The sequence below is a fragment of the Pristiophorus japonicus genome, chromosome 1 (assembly GCF_044704955.1).
Source record: "Pristiophorus japonicus isolate sPriJap1 chromosome 1, sPriJap1.hap1, whole genome shotgun sequence".
Taxonomy (NCBI): domain Eukaryota; kingdom Metazoa; phylum Chordata; class Chondrichthyes; family Pristiophoridae; genus Pristiophorus; species Pristiophorus japonicus.
The window spans coordinates 361,950,761-361,969,813 of record NC_091977.1 but is presented as its reverse complement, the minus strand read 5'-3'; the positions used below and the strand labels follow the sequence as shown (position 1 = coordinate 361,969,813).

The 19,053-nt window shown below is 44.5% G+C and overlaps 1 protein-coding gene across 1 annotated transcript in view; it reads right to left on the bottom strand.

Annotated features, from left to right (window-relative positions):
* Window positions 1–19,053, bottom strand: part of csmd3b (CUB and Sushi multiple domains 3b) — a 3,002,015-nt gene that overhangs the window by 847,319 nt on the left and 2,135,643 nt on the right. Inside the window, exon 12 of the mRNA XM_070874966.1 lies at window positions 11,987–12,099. Within this exon, the coding sequence (XP_070731067.1) occupies window positions 11,987–12,099 (113 nt within the window). The remainder of the gene's footprint in view (window positions 1–11,986; window positions 12,100–19,053) is intronic.

Below are 19,053 nucleotides of genomic sequence, written 5' to 3'. Positions count from 1 at the left end.
TGAACTGGCATCAACAACTCTCTGCGGCAGGGAATTCCACAGGTTAACAACTCTCTGAGTGAAGAAGTTTCTCCTCATCTCAGTCCTAAATGGCCTACCCCTTATCCTAAGACTGTGTCCCCTGGTTCTGGACTTCCCCAACATCGGGAACATTCTACCCGCATCTAACCTGCCCCCTCCCGTCAGAATCTTATATGTTTCTATGAGATCCCCTCTCAGCCTTCTAAACTCCAATGTATAAAGGCCCAGTTGATCCAGTCTCTCCTCAAGCGAGGAAAGGGACCAAAATTTGGGTAGAGATTATGGTCTGAAATTGTTGAACTCGATGTTGAGTCCGGAAGGCTGTAAAGTGCCTAAACGAAAGATGAAGTGTTGTTCCTTGAGCTTGCGTTGAGCTTCATTGGAACAGTGTAGGAGGCCGAGGCTGGAGAGGTCAGAATGGGAGTGGAGAGGAGAATTAAAGTTGCAGGCAAGCGGAAGCTCAGGGTCACACGTGCGGACTGAACGGAGGTGTTCTGCAAAGCGGTCACCCACTCTGCACTTGGTCTCTCCACATCGTGAGCAGCGAATACAGTATATTAAATTGAAAGAAGTACAAGTAAATCGTTGTTTTACCTGGAAGGAGTGTTGTGGCCCTCGACAGTGGGAGGGGAGGAAGTAAAAGGGCAGGTGTTGCATCTCTTGCGCTTGCACGGGAAAATGCCATGGGAAGGGGAGATGGTGCTGGGGGTGACTGCAGAATGGACCAGGGTGTTGCGGAGGGAGTGGTCCCTTCGGAATGCTGAGAGGGGCGGGGAGGGGAAGATATGATTGGTGGTGGGATCACATTGGAGGTGGCGGAAATGGCGGAGGATGACCCGTTGAATGTGGAGGCTGGTAGGGTGAAAGGTGAGGACAAGGGGAACCCTGTCGTGGTTCTGAGATGGAGGGGAAGGTGTGAGAGCAGAAGTGTGGGAAATAGAACGGACACGGTCGAGGGCCATGTTAACCATGGCAGAGGGGAATCCTCGGTTAAGGAAAAAGGAAGACATATCAGAGGCACTAGTGTGGAAGATGGCATTGTTGGAGCAGATGCCACAGAGATGGAGAAACTGGGAGAAGGGAATAAAGTCCTTACAGGAAACAGGGTGGAATGCAAAGTGAATAAAATGTTCTAGTTCAGGGCGAGAGCAGGAAACGGCACCGATACAGTCATCAATGTACCGGAAAAAGAAGTGATGGAGGGTACCCGAGTAGGACTGGAACAAAGAATGTTCTACATATCACACGAAAAGGCAAGCATAGCTAGGACCCATGTGGGTTCCCATAGCAACACCTGTCATTTGTAGGAGGTGAGTGGAGTTAAAGCAGAAGTTGTTCAATGTGAGAACAAGTTCAGCCAGGCGGAGGAGGGTGGTGGTGGGTGGGGACTGGTTGGGCCTCCGATCGTGGAAGAAGCGAAGCGTCCTCAGGCCATCTTGGTAGGGGATCGAAGTGTAGAGGGATTGGATGTTGATGGTGAAAAGGAGACGGTTGGGGCCAGGAAACTGGAAACTGTTAAAGTGACAGAGGGCGTCGGAGAAGTCTCGGGTGTAGGTGGGAAGAGAGTGGACAAGGGGAGAAAAAATAGAGTCGAGATAGAAAGAAATAAGTTCTATGGGGCAAGAACAGGCTGAAACGATGGGTCTACTGGGGCAGTCCTGTTTCTGGATCTTGGGAAGGAAGTAGAAGCGGGCTGTGTGGGGTTGGGGAACTATGAGGTTGGTGGCTGTGGAGGGAAGATCTCCAGAGGAGATGAGGTCAGTGACGGTCTGGGAAATTATGGCTTGATGTTCAGTAATGGGGTCATGGACCACGGGGAGGTAAGAGGAGGCATCAGAGAGTTGGCGATCAGCCTCTACAAGGTAGAGGTCAGTTCGCCAAACAACAGCAGCACCACTCTTGTCAGCAGGTTTAATGATAAAGTTGGGGTTGGATCTGACAGAGCGGTGTGCTGCAAGTTCAGAGGGAGGTAGGTTGGAGTGAGTTAGGGGAACAGAGAAATTGAGATGGCCGATGTTCCTTCGGCAGTTTGCAATGAAGAGATCTAGAGAGGGTAAGAGGCCAGAGGGAGGGGTCCAGGTAGACCGAGAATTCTGTAAATGGGAGAAAGGGTCAGTTACTTTCATGGGGAAAACACTCCTCATTATAAAAAGGGTGTTTATTTTGACTCACAGTCAATAATACCTCAAGCGATCTACTTGAATTCATAGTAAAATGTTTTATGTTTACCATGTATGTTGTGGCTATGAAAGCATCAATTTTTTTCTGTATGTATTGGTTAAATGTTAAGTCTATGGGGGAGAAATTGTCCTGGTTTGCGCCTCCCATTAGCGCCTGTGGGAGGCATTAACAGGGCACTAAGGGGTTCCTGACGAGTCACAGCAAAATCACAGATGCCCGCAAACTTCCCTGGCGGTTTTGTGCAGGCGCTAAGACTGACCGCCTCGATCTCTTGCGCCCTGTAGATCGTGATGTCATCTGGTGCGCACCACCCTGTTACCGCCCCGGATGTAATATTCGCTTCCATCCCTGCAGCATTGCTGGGTGACAAAAATGGCAGCTGCAGGAGGCGTTGTCGCCTTGGCTAGCTGCTTGACGAGCGCTAATTAAAGCTAGTGGTTGTAAGGTAGTGCAAAATTTACTTATGTCCCCTTTTTGTTATCACCTGCTATCTTTTGACCACACAATTGCTCAGCCCTGCACTCTCTTAGGGGCTACTATGCATGTAACGTAGATGCTGTCCCCCACCAGACACAGCCTGAAGATTCCTTCAATGCAGCATTGGCCCTTCTTTTTATGGGAAGGAAGGAACCTGTAAAGACGGCAGTGCTGCACTGAACATTGCTCAGCGCTCTGCTGATACTGCTCTTCTCACTCCCTTTAGTGCTCTAAGTGAAGTGGTAACACTTGATTTAGTGCTCAACTTCCCTCTTGGAGCGCTAAAGCGGAAATTCCAACAGAATCAAATCTTTGCACTCCCTGAATAGTTAGCGCTCCAAATGGGCTGCTATGCAATTTCTAGTCCTATGTTTTACTACTTATTAATTGGTCCAAATTATCTAGTGTTTTACTTGTTTTTATTTTCCACAATGGAAACACCTCTACCCACTTTGAATGACTATCAATCACAATGAACAATTGCTCTCCTTCTAGCTCCGCAAAATGTACATGTAACATTTTCAACACGCTGGGAGGCCATTCCCATGGCAGTAATGGTACTCTTGGTGGTTTTTTGCTTAGCAATTGACATGTTGTACACTGACTAACGATATACTCCATGGGCTAGACTTTCAGCACACATTTGCCCATTTATCGCTCATTTAGCGCCCATATAACCAGCGAGATTCAGTTTATTGCCCATTTATGATGAGAAATGGAAACTACAGCCCGATTATTACCTATTTATCACTGACAGAACTTTCGGTATACAGGAATGAGCTGAATCGCTCGGCCTATTTTTTTTCTAAAATCTGACATCATCGCTCATGCAAGGCCCAGAATACATAAGAACATAAGAACATGAGAATTAGGAACAGGAGTAGGCCATCTAGCCCCTCGAGCCTGCTCCGCCATTCAACAAGATCATGGCTGATCTAGCCGTGGACTCAGCTCCACTTACCCGCCCGCTCCCCATAACCCTTAATTCCCTTATTGGTTAAAAACTGTTTATAATGGAAACTAATGCCAAATATTGCCCAAATTATCGGCAAGCGTTACTTTTGCCATTTTGCCCATATTGCGCCCGAATGGTCGCTCGCTCAAGAAAAGCTGCACTCACCTAACCTTAACCCAACAGCATGGCCGCCATTTTGTAAACTGGAGGAAGTTTAGTAAAAGACTGCTTCAAGTTGATGGGAGCATTGAAGTAATTAGTGAGTGATTTTAAGGATGTTTTAGAATCTTGCCAATCATCTAATCACATTGTGGTCACTTTTGAGTTTATATTGCGTTTGTTGAGGACAATTTAAGAATTTTAAAGACAGATTAGGGCACTTATAGCGATTTATAGTGATGGGGCCTGTAATTTCTCAACCAGTATTGATGACTACACACATGCTGCAGAAAAGAGATGGGAGAAGGTTCATTGAAGAGTATTATGTGCCCAATCAAAGGGGTGGCAGACTGCTGAAGAGGAGGAGACCTCACACCCAATGCATTTACAGGGATAAGCGATCATAACTGGACTTGTCCAATAACACATGGGTTAGCAGGTTGCGCTTCTGAAAAGAGGTCATCAGTGAAAGATGTCAACTAATTAAGGGAGATCTGCAGCCTACCAGCACCATCAGGACCGCACTGCCCATTGAGGTTAAGGTTACTGCGGCACTTTCCTTCTATGCATCGAGCTCCTTTCAAGCCTTGGCTGGCAACATTTGCTGCATCTCTGAGCATGCCACACATTGCTGCATTCGACAGGGGACTGAAGCCCTTTACACATGCAGGATGGACTTTATAATCTTCCCTTTGACCACGTAGGCACAGAATGAGAGGGCTTTGGGGTTGTTGAGAATAGCAAACTTTCCCAAGGTGCATGGAGTAATAGACTGTATGCACATTGCCCTGTGAGCACCTTTACAGGTTGCAGAGGTTTACCGTAACCAAAAGGGATTTCACTCCCTGAATGTGCAGCTCGTTGTCGACCACAAGCAAATAATCATGATAGTAAATGCAAATTTTTCAGGGAGCATCCATGATGTGCACATTTCGTGTGAGAGCATTGTCTCTGACCAGTCACGGTTGGATGCTGCGAGATAAAGGATATGGCCTAGCCAACTGGCTCATGATCCCTCCCCCACCCCTGCGAAAGACTCAGACAGAAGCCAAGAAGCACTACAACGAAAGCCATATAGCCACACGCACTATCGTCGAAAAGATTTCAGATGCCTGGACCACTCAGGACGCATGCTACAATACCACCCTGAGCAGGTCGCTGTGTTCATTGTGGTGTGCTGAATGTTGTATTACCTAGCTATCAGGAGAGGACAACAATTGCCAGATGGGACTGCCAGTCCACCTCAGGAGAGAGGGGAGGCAGAAGAGGAGGAGGAGGACGAGGACCTCAGGGAGGACAATCAGCCTGGCGATGAACCCATGCCCCCGCCGCCCACCTCCCCGAACCTGACACCACTGGAAAAGCTCCGTGGGAGTTACGCATCAGCAAGACTGTTGCGTCAGCAGCTTATAAATGAACGATTTTTGTGAAGTTACACAGTGACAGTTACAGTTGCATTACGTTTCATCCTTGCTTGGCCTAGCCTGGCCTGGCCATTGTTTGCAACGCTTGTATTGATGTTTAATCTTACGTTATTGGAAGGCACTGCACAACAATTGTAAAGTTCAATAAAACATTTTAATAATTTAACAATTGATGTAAAAAAAAAAATTTAAACAAACTATAACACCCATCTCCCCCCTTCCCCAACAGTCAGCAACATTTTTTACCCTACAATAAATTTTCAATAACGATAACAGTACAAAAACCCTCCCACAACCCCAACATTCAAGAAATGTTTAATAACAATAAGAACAATCAACAATTTTAATTAAAATAGATTAAAGCCCCCCCACCCCTTCCTACCTGCTTCCCTCCTCTACCTCTACATCCCTCATCATAACCCACCCTTTCCCACTTACATTCCCCTTTCTAATAAAGGGGCCAAGTCATCTTGCAGCAGAGCACCTCAAGCACTGCTGCCGTGGGCGGTGGCGGGGTGGGGGGGGTGTCCCAGGGCAGACAGAGAGCCAGAGCAGATCAACCCCAGTCCAGACTGAGTCACTGTGTGACTGACAGCAGCTGGAGAAACTCACAGTCTGGGCAAAGCTGAGCGGCCTCTTCAGCGCTCAGTCGTGCCCCCATCCACCAACCTAACCAAAAAGGAGAAGGTGCCCAAGTTAAAGAGTTGCTCACAGCACTTAAGCAGTAAAATAATTTAATAATTCTCCTTCTAAACTATAGTGATAGAAATGCCGAGTGTTTGCGGCCTGTCTGTTTCCAATCATACCTTTGGCCCCACTTTTCAATCAAAGCATTTAAATAATAATTAATACTGTTGATTCAGTTTAAGGCATCCCTGCCAGATTACGGAAGCACATTTACACGGAATGGTTCCTGGGATACCTGCCATCCCAGGGTTAGAGTCCTGGGCCCTGCCCTGCCAGAGTTGGAGACCAAATCTTAATAGGGACGCTACCCAAGATTACCCAGCTTAATTACAATCTGGCAGCTTTACATTTGAATTAATAATTTAATACTTACTCTTGCAGATGCTACCAGACTGTTCCAGTGCTTGTGGCACTGGTTTGGCACTCTCACGTTATGGGCTGCTGAAGTTACCACTTCAGCGATATCCGCCCATATTTGCTGGTATATTCTGGCGGGGGGGGGGGGGGAGGTTTCTGACGCCCACCCTGGGTTAATTGGCCCCACCTAGTCTCCACGTCGTGGACCAGAGCTTCGTTGACTTCATCAGAAAAGGGTTTCGCCCTCCTTCTCCCTGCAACCTCTGCAACATCACTCTCTCCTGGCTCCTCGTGTTCCATCTCCATTGCCTCGACATAACCTTCCTTTTCTCTCTCTCTCTCTCTCTCTCCCTTTGTCTTCTGAGCATGCACAGATGACCCCTGACCTCCCAAATCGCGGGAAAAGTTAAATGACTTAAAAAAAACGCACATGCGCAGAACGGTCGTTGCTATGGACGCTGGCCTTGCATGACTGAATACATTGCTATCGCCCATTTCACATCGCTACGGCTATCGATACCAAATTAAAAAGGCAAAACTAGCGGTTTTTAAAATGAGCGATATTCCGACAATTCTGCAAAGTAAAACAATCACTAACGTTGGAAATATCGCCCATTTTTGGGCGATAGCGATAATAATGGAAAGTCTAGCCCCATATCTTTATCTAAACCTGTCCACCTTAAGTAACTGTGTGCAAAACTCTTGGGCAAGCACATTCCCAGGTGCTGATCATGAAGATCTCCTAACAATTTGAACCTGAACTTATTTGGAATAACCCACATGATACAATCTTTATCCACTGAAAATTAATTCTTACGAACGAAGTATGGATGAATATCTTTCTCTGATACTTGGTTTAGCCAGCCATTTTCTATGTAATCATGCACCTTTGACATAACTGGGTCATATTTGGCTGGCAGTTCATCAATGTATGAAAAATAGAACACTTCAGCTACCTTAGAGATAATGTCTTCAGTTTCTAGTTTTATGAGTCATAAGAACATAAGAACATAAGAATTAGGAACAGGAGTAGGCCATCGAGCCCCTCGAGCCTGCTCCGCCATTCAACAAGATCATGGCTGATCTGGCCGTGGACTCAGCTCCACTTACCCGCCCACTCCCCATAACCCTTAATTCCCTTAAGTCCTCGCTCAATTTCCTCCTTGAGTTCATAAGGTACGGGATGTGGCTTGCATTGAACTGGTCTAGTGTCTATCTGCACTCTGACACTCACCTTGAATTCTTGGAACGGACTGCCTGTTTTGTGGAACACCTTCAGATATTGCTTGATGACATCACCTTTCGATGCAAATATTGTTTCCACACAAAAAATCTCATTCAGATCCAGCTTCAGTGATCCCAGCCAATTTCTACCTATCAAGGCAGGCTTGTCACCTTATGCTTGTATTTCACCGGTATGGTGATACATCCTACCACAGGGATTTGTTCTCTTGAGTAACCTCGCAGCTCTATCTTCGATTTCTCCAGCACAATTTGCCCAAAATTGGCCAAACCAGTGCAAAAGATCACGAAAGTTCAAACGCAAATTACATCCAGTGCAAAAGAGTTTCCATGCTATTTTGCGCTAGTTTAAAATACATTGTGCTAGAAGCTAGCTGCACCCACAAAACTGGCCGCGCCCCCAGGGTGAATTAGTCACCACTGGGAGTTTCTGCTAATTGCGCTCGTTTCCAGAACTTCGAGGCGGCTCTGAAAATTAAGCTGATTCTTTTGGGCAGAAGGACACCAATAGGCACATTTTGAAAGTGTTTGAATATATATATTTTTTTAATTTACTGAGGTACTGACTACTGTATTCCAATGTAACTAGCAATGGTTCTGTATAGTTTTTTTAAGTCATTCTCAGTTTTTTTTAATTGGGTTACTCACAGTTGGTGTGTAGACACTGTGATTAAAAGTGTTTATTTTTTGTGATAAACCTATTTGCAGCTGTATTAATCATACTGCACTGAGTTACCACTCTTAAATACAACGAGGATTTTTAAATTCTAAAATACTTTCCGATTGCACTGGTTCATGGCAGATTTTATGTTCAGTGATATGTGAATGAGCTTGAGCAGATACTTGAAAACAAAATACTTCTCAAAACTAGTGCAGTTTTGAGCACAATTTGCACTCAGATCACCAATTGCACCCAAAGCAGAAACTCTAACTTATAATATATATCTCTAATGTATATAATATATACTAATCGGCACTGTTAATAACTAATCTAAAGGAACAACGATTGCCATGTCATAATGAGAGGTTTACTGAGAAACGTTGTACAGTTGGGTGGTCTTAATTTGTTTGACTTCCAAATATTACAATGGGGTAAATTATCAATTTGAGATGCAATAATGCTGATATAATCCACATAGTGTTAAATTTGTGTGGTTGAGTTATGTTCTTACATTAACCAGATTTCACTAGCAGAAATAAATTATGTATGTAATTCATCTGTAATCGACGAGTTTAATATGTTGAACAACAGTACACGACAGGAAAATAGTCCAATATGTTCACATTGTCACTTCAGGTTAGTAAGTCCTGAACATGAAAGTGCACTTGATACTCTATCCAGTTAGTGCATGGAGTGTGTGAGACATGCTGTAACGTATGATTTATTTTGCATTGATTGTTGGTTTATAATGCAAATCTTGTTTCTGCAGTTTATTTGACTTCAAGGAACATTAGCCGCAGAACACATCTGCAGACTTTTACTGCATTTCTTGAAACTGATTAGTGTACTTTGCACTTCAAGTCATTGTAACCCTTTAGTTTAAAGCAATGGTGAGGTGGGCAATAATCTTTTCAAAACTATGGCAAAGAATGTCGAGATGTGACTCTTTACTGCCCACTGCTAATGGTCTAGAATGTCATCTTGGCCTAGAAATTCTATAAGGCCTGAAAATGGGTGGTGCCACCTCGGGGTGACGTTTGTTCACACCTGTAAAAAGATGGCAGGCAGCGCCGTTATTTTGATGCTAACTGCTGATTATCATTATTGTGGCATTCAGCCCAGCACTAAATGCGCTGAATGCCCAGCAAGGACTCTGGGGAAGAGTTTAGTGGTTGGGGCCAGCATCGGGGACCTGAAGGTCATGACCAGCATAGAGGGGAGGTCGGGGCCAGCATCAGGGGGACCTGGAGTTCGGGGCCAGGATCGGGGGGCAGTCGGGGCCCAGGGTTAGCATCGAGGGGACTTGCAGGTCGTGGCCAGCATCAGGGGAACCTGGAGCTCGGGGCCAGGATCAGGGGGAGGTCAGGGCGAGTATAGCAGGGAGGTCGGGGCCTGCATCAGAGGGTGATCGGGACTCGGGGTCAGGATTGGGTGGACATGGAGGTCGGGGCCAGAATTGGGGGGGAGATCGGTGAGGTCCTGGAGTTCAGAGTCGGGAGTGACGTCGGAGATGATAATGATAAGTACTTAGCTTTTTTTCATTCGGCGCTGTTTAACACTTGTTTTCCCAGGGATAAACATCACTAGTGCTGGCTGCCTCAGACACAAGCCAAATTTGTAAGAGGTAGCAGAAGCAGGCATTCGAATTATTTGAATATATTAATGGCCTAACGCTTGCTTCAGACAAAGGTAAAAACATCTTGTGGCCGAAATAGTCCTTCCTTAACGCCTGTTACCACCGCAAATCGGTGGCCACATTTCGTGAAATGGTTGCTGATAGCCCAATTGCCATTCCGAGTTTTCCCGGCGGTGCCCCGATTCTGCCCCCCCACACCTCCACCGCTCTGCAGCTGCCGATCCATGTTAAGCACATCATCACCGTGCGTACTTTAAGTGAAGGGGAGAACCGTGGTGACACGGCGCCGTGATGATGTCATCGCAGCGGTCACTCTGCAACCGCCCCAACTTCCGCCCCCTCGTATAGTTACCGCCCTGTATCTGCCCCACTTGTATAGTCACCAACCCCATTAAGAGTGACTTTTGGATCCAAATTAAAAAAAACAACAAAGAGTGGAATTTCGTTCAAGAGGCGACCTCAACCACAACTGCAGTAAAAACCATTGGAATGGGGTGTGTGCGCCCCATTTTGGGCGGGGGGCAATATCTACCCCCTAATTTTTAGCCCTCATCAACACCGGCTCATGCCAGTCGTGGAAAGAAGCAAGTGTTAGAAATGAGGAGTTCAAAATGTATAAAACTGATTCGTAGAATGAAGAATGTTGTGTTTAATTCGTTGTTTTAACTGGAGACGAAATGTCTTCTCAGATTGGTATAAGATGCATAGCAATGCTAATGTTTTGGTATCCTGCTGAGATGTTACAGCATTCTGCACGATGACAACCATTATCTGTTGTTTTCAAGTTAAAACTTCAACTTTGTTTATGTATCTTTAAGACAAATAGTCATAGAAAGACTTAGATTGATGGAAGTTTAGGGAAGTTAACTTAAATATTTGCTACGTTATAAAGAAGGTAACACTCTGAGATGAGTAGTTTTCTGATTTGGCCTCATGGGATCAAAGGCAGGATAGGGACAAAATAAATAAGACATGAATTTCAAAGAAAGAAACCCTGGGAAAGTATAAACAAAGAAAGACAAATGGCCAAGAACATGAGACATCTTTAGAGTGGACTTTGACACAAGAATCAAAACAAAGAACTTGATACGGCATTGGATCGCAAGTTTTTAGGGAAACCTTTATATGTGAAAAGGTCTTGTCAATATTGCATTTCAGGCCCACCCCATAAAAGAGAATAAAAGTAGCCAAATCAAGGTTGTCCTCACAAATGCTATGAGGGAAGAGCGAAACAGAAGTTGGGCTGGCTGAATGCTCTTTGAGCGATCCCATGCTTTACCAATGGAAGCTCTATACAAAGAGAAAGAGGCTGCAAGCCAGAGAACTGCTCTCGTGCGCCAGCTATTTGTCCGATCGGATCGGTATCAACGACTTGTTACGGTTGTACATTTTTGCTGTATAACTAATGTGTTATATTCTGTCTTAAATTCTGATTAAACACAATGCACCCACCAAATTGCTTGACAGTCGATCCTGATTATTGAAGTGACCAGAGATAGCCTTAAACTTGGTTATTTCCAACATGAGGCAGACACCATTTTTTCCACAAAACCAGCCTTAACAGCCATCGCTAAGGTGTTGAATTTCAGGTCACTAGACTCTTAACAGCCCACCACTTTCTGAAGGGAAATTAAGGATGGGCAATAAATTATGTCCTTGCTCACATTGAAGAATTAGGCAATTTGTATGCAGAAGGTAATTTAAAAAGACATTTGAAGCTCCTTTTCTTGAAGATGTGGCCCCTTTAAAAGTCAATTATTGTAATGGTAGGATTGCAGAGATTTGTAGTGTTGAATTTTCCTTTCTTGATTATTAAGGATGATTAAATCCTGATATCATTATCACATGCTTTAAAATTACTATTTCTAAAAATGAAAATGTCGATTATATTTTCTTGTAATGCTACATATACACGGCCTTATAGGGGATGGGTTACAATACCTTCCACATTTTTCTTTCTTTTACGTTTTCAGTTTTGGTCATGGGTTTTTGATACAAGACATTTTTTGCCTCTGCACGTTGGACGGCAATTCACATCGGGTTATCCAGAACATCAGTACTCACAGTTCGGATTATGATTTCTACAATACGTGCAAGAGTTAATGTCATTCAAACACATAAATGAAAATGCTGTCCTAAAGATATCTTACACATACTGGTTATGCAGGGTGCTTTTCATCATTTACCTTTGTAGTTTATCTTGAAGCCAATTGATCCAATGCTTTCATCTGTTTGCAGATGTAACCACATCTGATTGCTCTTGCTTACAATCAGGTCAGGGACAAAGCTACCCGTCAGCCTGCAGCCAATAAGGAAAAGAAAACAAAGAATCTGTTCAACTGAATGTCAGTTTACTAATGTTCAATTTCCAAAGTGCCATTTTCTTCAAAGTAAGATTTGTTGAACCTAAAACAATTACAGCATTACAGTATTTTAGTTCTAAACCCATCAGTACCTAATTTCAACAACGGATAATGTTAATTAATTATACATTTATGACATGTCAATGATATTTCTGTAGTATCACAGTACAGTGCAGCAGAATACTCTCAGCTTGTGACTCTGTTTATGTACAGAGTGATCAAAGGATTAAGATGAGGTGGTAACCATAATAATGAAGATCAAACTGTTTATCAATATTAAACAAATGTCAACATTCGTGACATGCTTTTAATATCCTGCATATTGTTTCTTAGCGTTGTCCCTTATCCCTCCTCTCTTGAAAGAAGTGTAATTTAGATTACAAGATATTTCCTATGCAGCATCAACTGCGTACCTCACTCAAACAATCAAGCTTTATATGTAAGTCCGGATAATGCTGGTAGATATTTGATCATGGCAGGATTTGGAGGGGGTGTGGGGCCGGGGGCTGAGGGGCGGGGGGGGGGGTGTGGGGGGCAGGCGGGGAGGCTGCTAATTCTGATCCAACCCTCACCATAGATCCACACATCACTTCCTGGCAAGAGCTACTGGATAGAAATGGTAGTGAAAATACAGATTTTTTCCCTTTCCAGGTCAAGGGTTCAGAAGGCAACAGTTGAATCCCCACTGCCAACCTAGCTGAGATCAGCACATCTGGCAGATACTCCATACCAAATAGTGCATTACCCACTGAGCCATTGAAACCAGTCGCACAATTTTGGTTCTCACATGCCTTACTGCTCTAGGACTTGGTCCTGCATTTGGAAGTTGTATGAGGTAGGGAAACAACCAGGAATGTTTATGTTAGTAATTGTTTTCCTTTTTTCCTATGCTGTCGTTCTTCTTCCCTTGGATAATAAGTCTCCAAGAGTAATAAGAAAACAAGGGTTGATAGAAGTTGTGTTTTGTGTGTTTTAAGGTATCACTCTTTTACTCCTATGCAGTAACAGCAGATCATTTTTGATACTCTCAGAAAATAATTTAAGGAGTATTTATTTTATGTTTACATATACTATATAAAATATCCATCGGCCAGTAAATGTTATTGAACTTAAAAAAAAACTTTTCATACTTCACATAGTGGCACAAAATAAAATAGACAACTTAATTTATCAAACTGTTACTGGTACCGATTAACAAACAAAACTATTCTTTGACTTTGTTGAAGAAACAAATATTTTTGAAATCAGCCCATGAAGTATTTTTGAAATGTAGTCACTGTTGTAATGTAGGGAAACACGGCAGACAATTTGTGGACATCAAGGTCTTACAAACAGCAATGAGATAAATGACTAAATCATCTGATTTAGTGATGTTGGTTGAGGAATAAATTTGGCTAGGACTCTTCTGCTCTTATAGTGCCATGGAATCTGTTGCATCCACCTGAGAGGACAGATGGACCTCAGTTTCAACTGAAAATTAGCAGCACCGACAATACAGCACACCCTCAGTAAAACATAGAAACATAGAAAATAGGTGCACGAGTCGGCCATTTGGCGCTTCGAGCCTACACCACCGTTCAATAAGATTATGGCTGATCATTCCCTCAGTACCCCTTTCCCGCTTTCTCTCCATACCCCTTGATCCCTTTAACCGTAATGGCCCATATTTCACTCCCTCTTGAATATATCCAATAAACTGGCATCAACAACTCTCTGCGGCAGGGAATTCCACAGGTTAACAACTCTCTGAGTGAAGAAGTTTCTCCTCATCTCAGTCCTAAATGGCCTACCCCTTATCCGAAGACTGTGTCCCCTGGTTCTGGACTTCCCCAACATCGGGAACATTCTTCCCGCATCTAATCTGTCCAGTCCTGTCAGAATCTTATACGGTTCTATGAGAGCCCCTCTCATCCTTCTAAACTCCAGTGCATAAAGGCCCAGTTGATCCAGTCTCTCCTCATATGTCAGTCCTGCCATCCTGAGAATCAGTCTGGTGAAACTTCGCTGCACTCCCTCAATAGCAAGAACATCCTTCCTCAGCTTAGGAGACCAAAACTGAACACAATATTCCAGGTGAGATCTCACCAAGGCCCTGTACAACTGCAGTATGACCTCCCTGCTCCTATACTCAAATCCCCTAGCTATGAAGGCCAACATACCATTTGCCTTCTTCACCGCCTGCTGTAACTGCATGCCAAGTTTCAATGACTGATGAACCATGGCACCTCCACTTTTCCTAATCTGCCACCATTTCGATAATATTCTGCCTTCATGTTTTTGCCCCCAAAATGGATAACCTCACATTTAACCACATTACCCACATCTGCCATGCATTTGCCTACTCACCTAACCTGTCCAAGTCACCCTGCAGCATCTTAGCGTCCTCCTCACAGCTCACACCTCCACCCAGTTTAGTGTCATCTGCAAACCTGGAGATATTACACTCAAATTCCTTCATCTAAATCATTAATGTATATTGTAAAGAGCTGGGGTCCCAGCACTGAGCCCTGCGGCACTCCACTAGTCACTGCTTGCCATTCTGAAAAGGATCCGTTTATCCCAACTCTCTGCCTCCTATCTGCCAACAAGTTCTCTATCCACATCAGTACATTACCCTCAATACCATGTGCTTTGATTTTGCACACCAATCTCTTGTGTGGGACCTTGTCAAAAGCCTTTTGAAAGTCCAAATACACCATATCCACTGATTTTCCCTTCTCCACTCTGCTAGTTACATCCTCAAAAAACTCCAGAAGATTCGTCAAGTATGATTTCCCTTTCATAAATCTATGCTGACTTAGACCGATCCTGTCACTGCTTTCCAAATGCGCTGCTATTTCATCCTTAATGATTGATTCCAACATTTTCCCCACTGCTGATGTCAGGCTAACCGGTCTATAATTACCCATTTTCTCTCTCCCACCTTTTTAAAAAAAGTGGTGTTACATTAGCTACCCTCCAGTCCATCGGAACTGATCCAGAGTCGATAGACTGTTGAAAAATGATCACCAATGCATCTACTATTTCTAGGGCCACTTCCTTAAGTACTCTGGGATGCAGACTATCAGGCCCCAGGAATTTATCAGCCTTTGATCCCATCAATTTCCCGAACACAATTTCCTGCCTAATAAGGATATCCTTCAGTTCCTCCTTCTCACTAGATCCTCGGTCCCCTGGTATCTCCAGTGCTGCAATGAAGTGCAATACTCAGACTTCTCCATTTACTACATAGGAATAAAAGAGTGAGACACAAAAAGACACAAAAAACACATAACTCTGTGAACCCTCGTTTTCTTATTACATAATTATTATCCAAGAGGAGTAGATTACGTGCTCAAGTCTCTGGAGTGGAGCTTGAACTGACAACCTTCTGACTTGAGAAAAAAAAATACCTTGGGTCACTTTGGTCAATTATCAACATCAAGAGCAAAAATAAATATAGTAATATGTACATATTTGTTTATCCATGTCATTCTTTGCTTCACCACACACAAGTGGAAAGTTTTTTAGTCAGATTGGGACACAAGCGCAGTTGATAAATCATTTCAGATGACCTGAGTGAAGAAACTCAGATTTGTACTTAAGATATCAGCATGACATGATGTTTAATTCTGCTTCTTGTATTAACGAGCTGCCCCTCATGCTTGTATCTTGCTTGCACTGCTTCACACTCAGTGGTGATGCCAATGCAGGAGCTTTGTGGTAATATTCTGACTGATTTCATTGCCTGAAGACATGCAAAGATCAAACTCGTCCCTCCAGCATGAGACTAGGCATTTATTTACATGCCACTGCACTAATACTTAACAAAAGCCCAAGTCTGGAAGTAGTTTCATACAATGTGTGATGGTGGTAGGGGAGAAGGGAATTCCAATGCCAAGATGATTCTGAGGACTGATCCTGCTGGAATGACTGCCAATATTTTCTTGGATTTGCAAACAAGTTATTGGTGAAGGAAGATCTGAATTGAAAAAGTTAGGAATGGCAGATCAGCAAAAACGTGGAAGGTCAATGAAAATAAATCAAAATAAGTCGAGTCAGAAACACCTATGGCTGGGTTTTCAGCATTCAAGATTTCAGGGCACTAATTGCGGTGGGGCGGTCCCAATACTGCCTGAAAAAAGTTTGCGCCTTCAACTGGAAATATCAGCAAAAAATGGGAATCCATGATCATGGACGTTAAATGAGGTGTTGCACAATGGACTTTGTGCGCTCGAGCCAAAAAGTGTGGCGGTAAAAGAGGCGGCCATTTTTGCACATGCGCAGTCGAGCTTTAGTTTTCCCGGGCGCAGACGTTATTTCAGGAGGCGGCAGCTTCCTCCACGCATGCACAGATGATCCACCTGACTTCTGGCACTTCTGCAGAGATAGAGCAGCAGGAGGGCAGGCAGTGTGCCATGCATTTCTCCAATGAGGCCTTAGTCCACACAGTGGAAAGGAGGTGATCATCACTCCATCTGGCTGGGGGAACAAGACCGCTGCCAGCTATATTTAAAAGAATTTGGTGTGAAATTGCCCAGGTGATGTCTGCGGCAGACACGGTTGCCAGAACTGGCACACAATGCTGTAAAAAGTTCAATGACCTTACCGGGGTCATCAGGGTGCATACCATTCACATTTATTTATGGCTGCTCTCCTTCCAACATGAATGTCAGACACTATGTGACGTATCTCATGTATATTCTGAAAGTCATGAGTCCTGTGGGGCAGGTTTCACAATGCCTCAGAAAATTCAAGATTAAATAAGGATGCACTTACACTCTTGTTCGCTAATCATTGAGAACCTTCCTCGCAATACAATCCAACTCCTGATATGGGTTTCATAAAGATTACCTGCAGCCCCTATGTTACCTCCCTCTCATCTCGTAGCAATCACTCACAAAGCACTCATGCAACATTGAAGTGATGACATTAGAACATCCACATAGTTTCACCGATTGAAGTATGGTGGGCATATGTGGCATAACAGGACGTGTACCCTTTCTGAACCCTTCCTATTTTTCTCTTTGCAGTCGAAGCACTCACACAACAGTTATGAGCAGCTGTGCACAGTCAGGGGTCCACCTCAAATCCTAGAATTGACCAATGTCGAGGAACGGGTGTTTGCCCTCATTGGCAGTTGCCGGGGATGATGCTGAGCGCCCTTCGGGTAGTACATTGCGTGAATGATGTGACTTCTGTGAGACATATTATGAAGTGGCATGGGGCCTTATCATGTACATGTGCAATGCCACCTTCCTGCTACCACCCTGCCCCCTCCCCTCCTGCTATCCACATGTCTGTTTTTTGTGCTTGCCACAATCTAGCCAGGCATGCAGGGACCCATCAACATCTGGCCATGGGGGAGATGACATGGCTTGCGATGACACTGCAATGCCTGAGCTGCAAAGCCTACCAGTTGGCCCCTTGGAAGAGACCACATCTGGGGACGAGGCCAATTTCCAGGGATTTGAGTCATCGGAGGCTCCTGGCCCCAGTCGCCTACAGCAACGCGAAACGAGAGGAGAATCTCGGAGACCAGCACTCCGGAGGGTGAGTTGGCAAAGTTAGTCTGCTCAAGAACAGGCAGACATGGAACTGAACTTGGTGGAAATGTCAAGTGAGAATACAGGCATGCACTGTGAGCTCATGGATGCATTGGGTTGCATCCGAGAGAGCATCGACAAGATTTCTGTGACTGTTACGGAGACAGCATCACGAATTATCATTGCAATTCAGAACTCTAGCGAGGACATCATTGCCCACACAGAGGCTGGTGGCCTCCAGCAGCAACAATGGCTTCCCAGAGTGTGTGGCTCGTGCCCGTGATCAAATTGCAGACACAAGCTGCGCTGCTGCTTCGTAATGTGATCGATGACTACAGCCATTCTCTCTGTGTTCCCCACTGTCGAACAGGGAAGGGATGGTGCCGAAGTAGTCCAGCAAGTTGTGGAGACACATTGTGCTCTAGATGTTGAGGCCCAACCCTGTCAAAGTCTTAATGGCTCCCAGGAAATGGAAGGTGCTGTCCTTCCTCAGGATGACAGCATTCTGGCTCCCAAAACTGACTCTCCCACCATGCATCATACACACTACACACCCCAGACACCAGTGACTGCTTCCGCCGATGATGAGGTGCAGCAGTCTGCAGTCGGACATTTCAGGCTAAGAGCTGGTCCAAGGCATCATCATATGCCATCTGCACTGACTGGCCCCGAACACAGCAGCCCTCAAACAGTCTCACTGCAGGCACTGAGGCCTCATTGAGGAGGATCAGCAGGCGTAGGAGGAGGATGATAGTAAGGGGGGTTAAATGTGAGGCAAAGTCCCTTTTAGGGGTGGGACAATGTTGTGTAGATGGCCAGAGGTATTATGAGTATGCATGTAAATAGTTTATTTTCATTAATGCACTTCATGATTTTACGGCACAAATTGAGTCTAATGGGTATGATCTGATAGCCATTACAGAGACGTGGTTGCAAGGTGACCGGTCTGGGAATTAAATATTCAGGGGATTTGACAATCCAGAAGGACAGACAGAGATAGGGAAGCTCTATTGATAAAGGATGGAATCACTGCAATTCTGAGAAACGATATTGGCTCAAATGATCAGGATGTTGAAACAGTTTGGGTGGAGATAAGGGATAATAAAGGGAAAAAGTCACTGGTGGGCGTAGTCTATAGGCCCCCTAACAGCAGCACCTCTGTTGGTCGGAGCATAAACCAAGAAATAGTGGAGGCTTGTAAAAAGAGAACAACAATAATAATGGGTGATTTTAACCTCCATATTGATTGGACAAATCAAATTGGTCAGGGTAGCCATGAGGAAGAGTTCATAGAGTGCATAAGGGACGGGTTCCTTGAGCAGTATGTAATGGGACCAACCAGGGGGCAGGCTATCTTAGATCTGG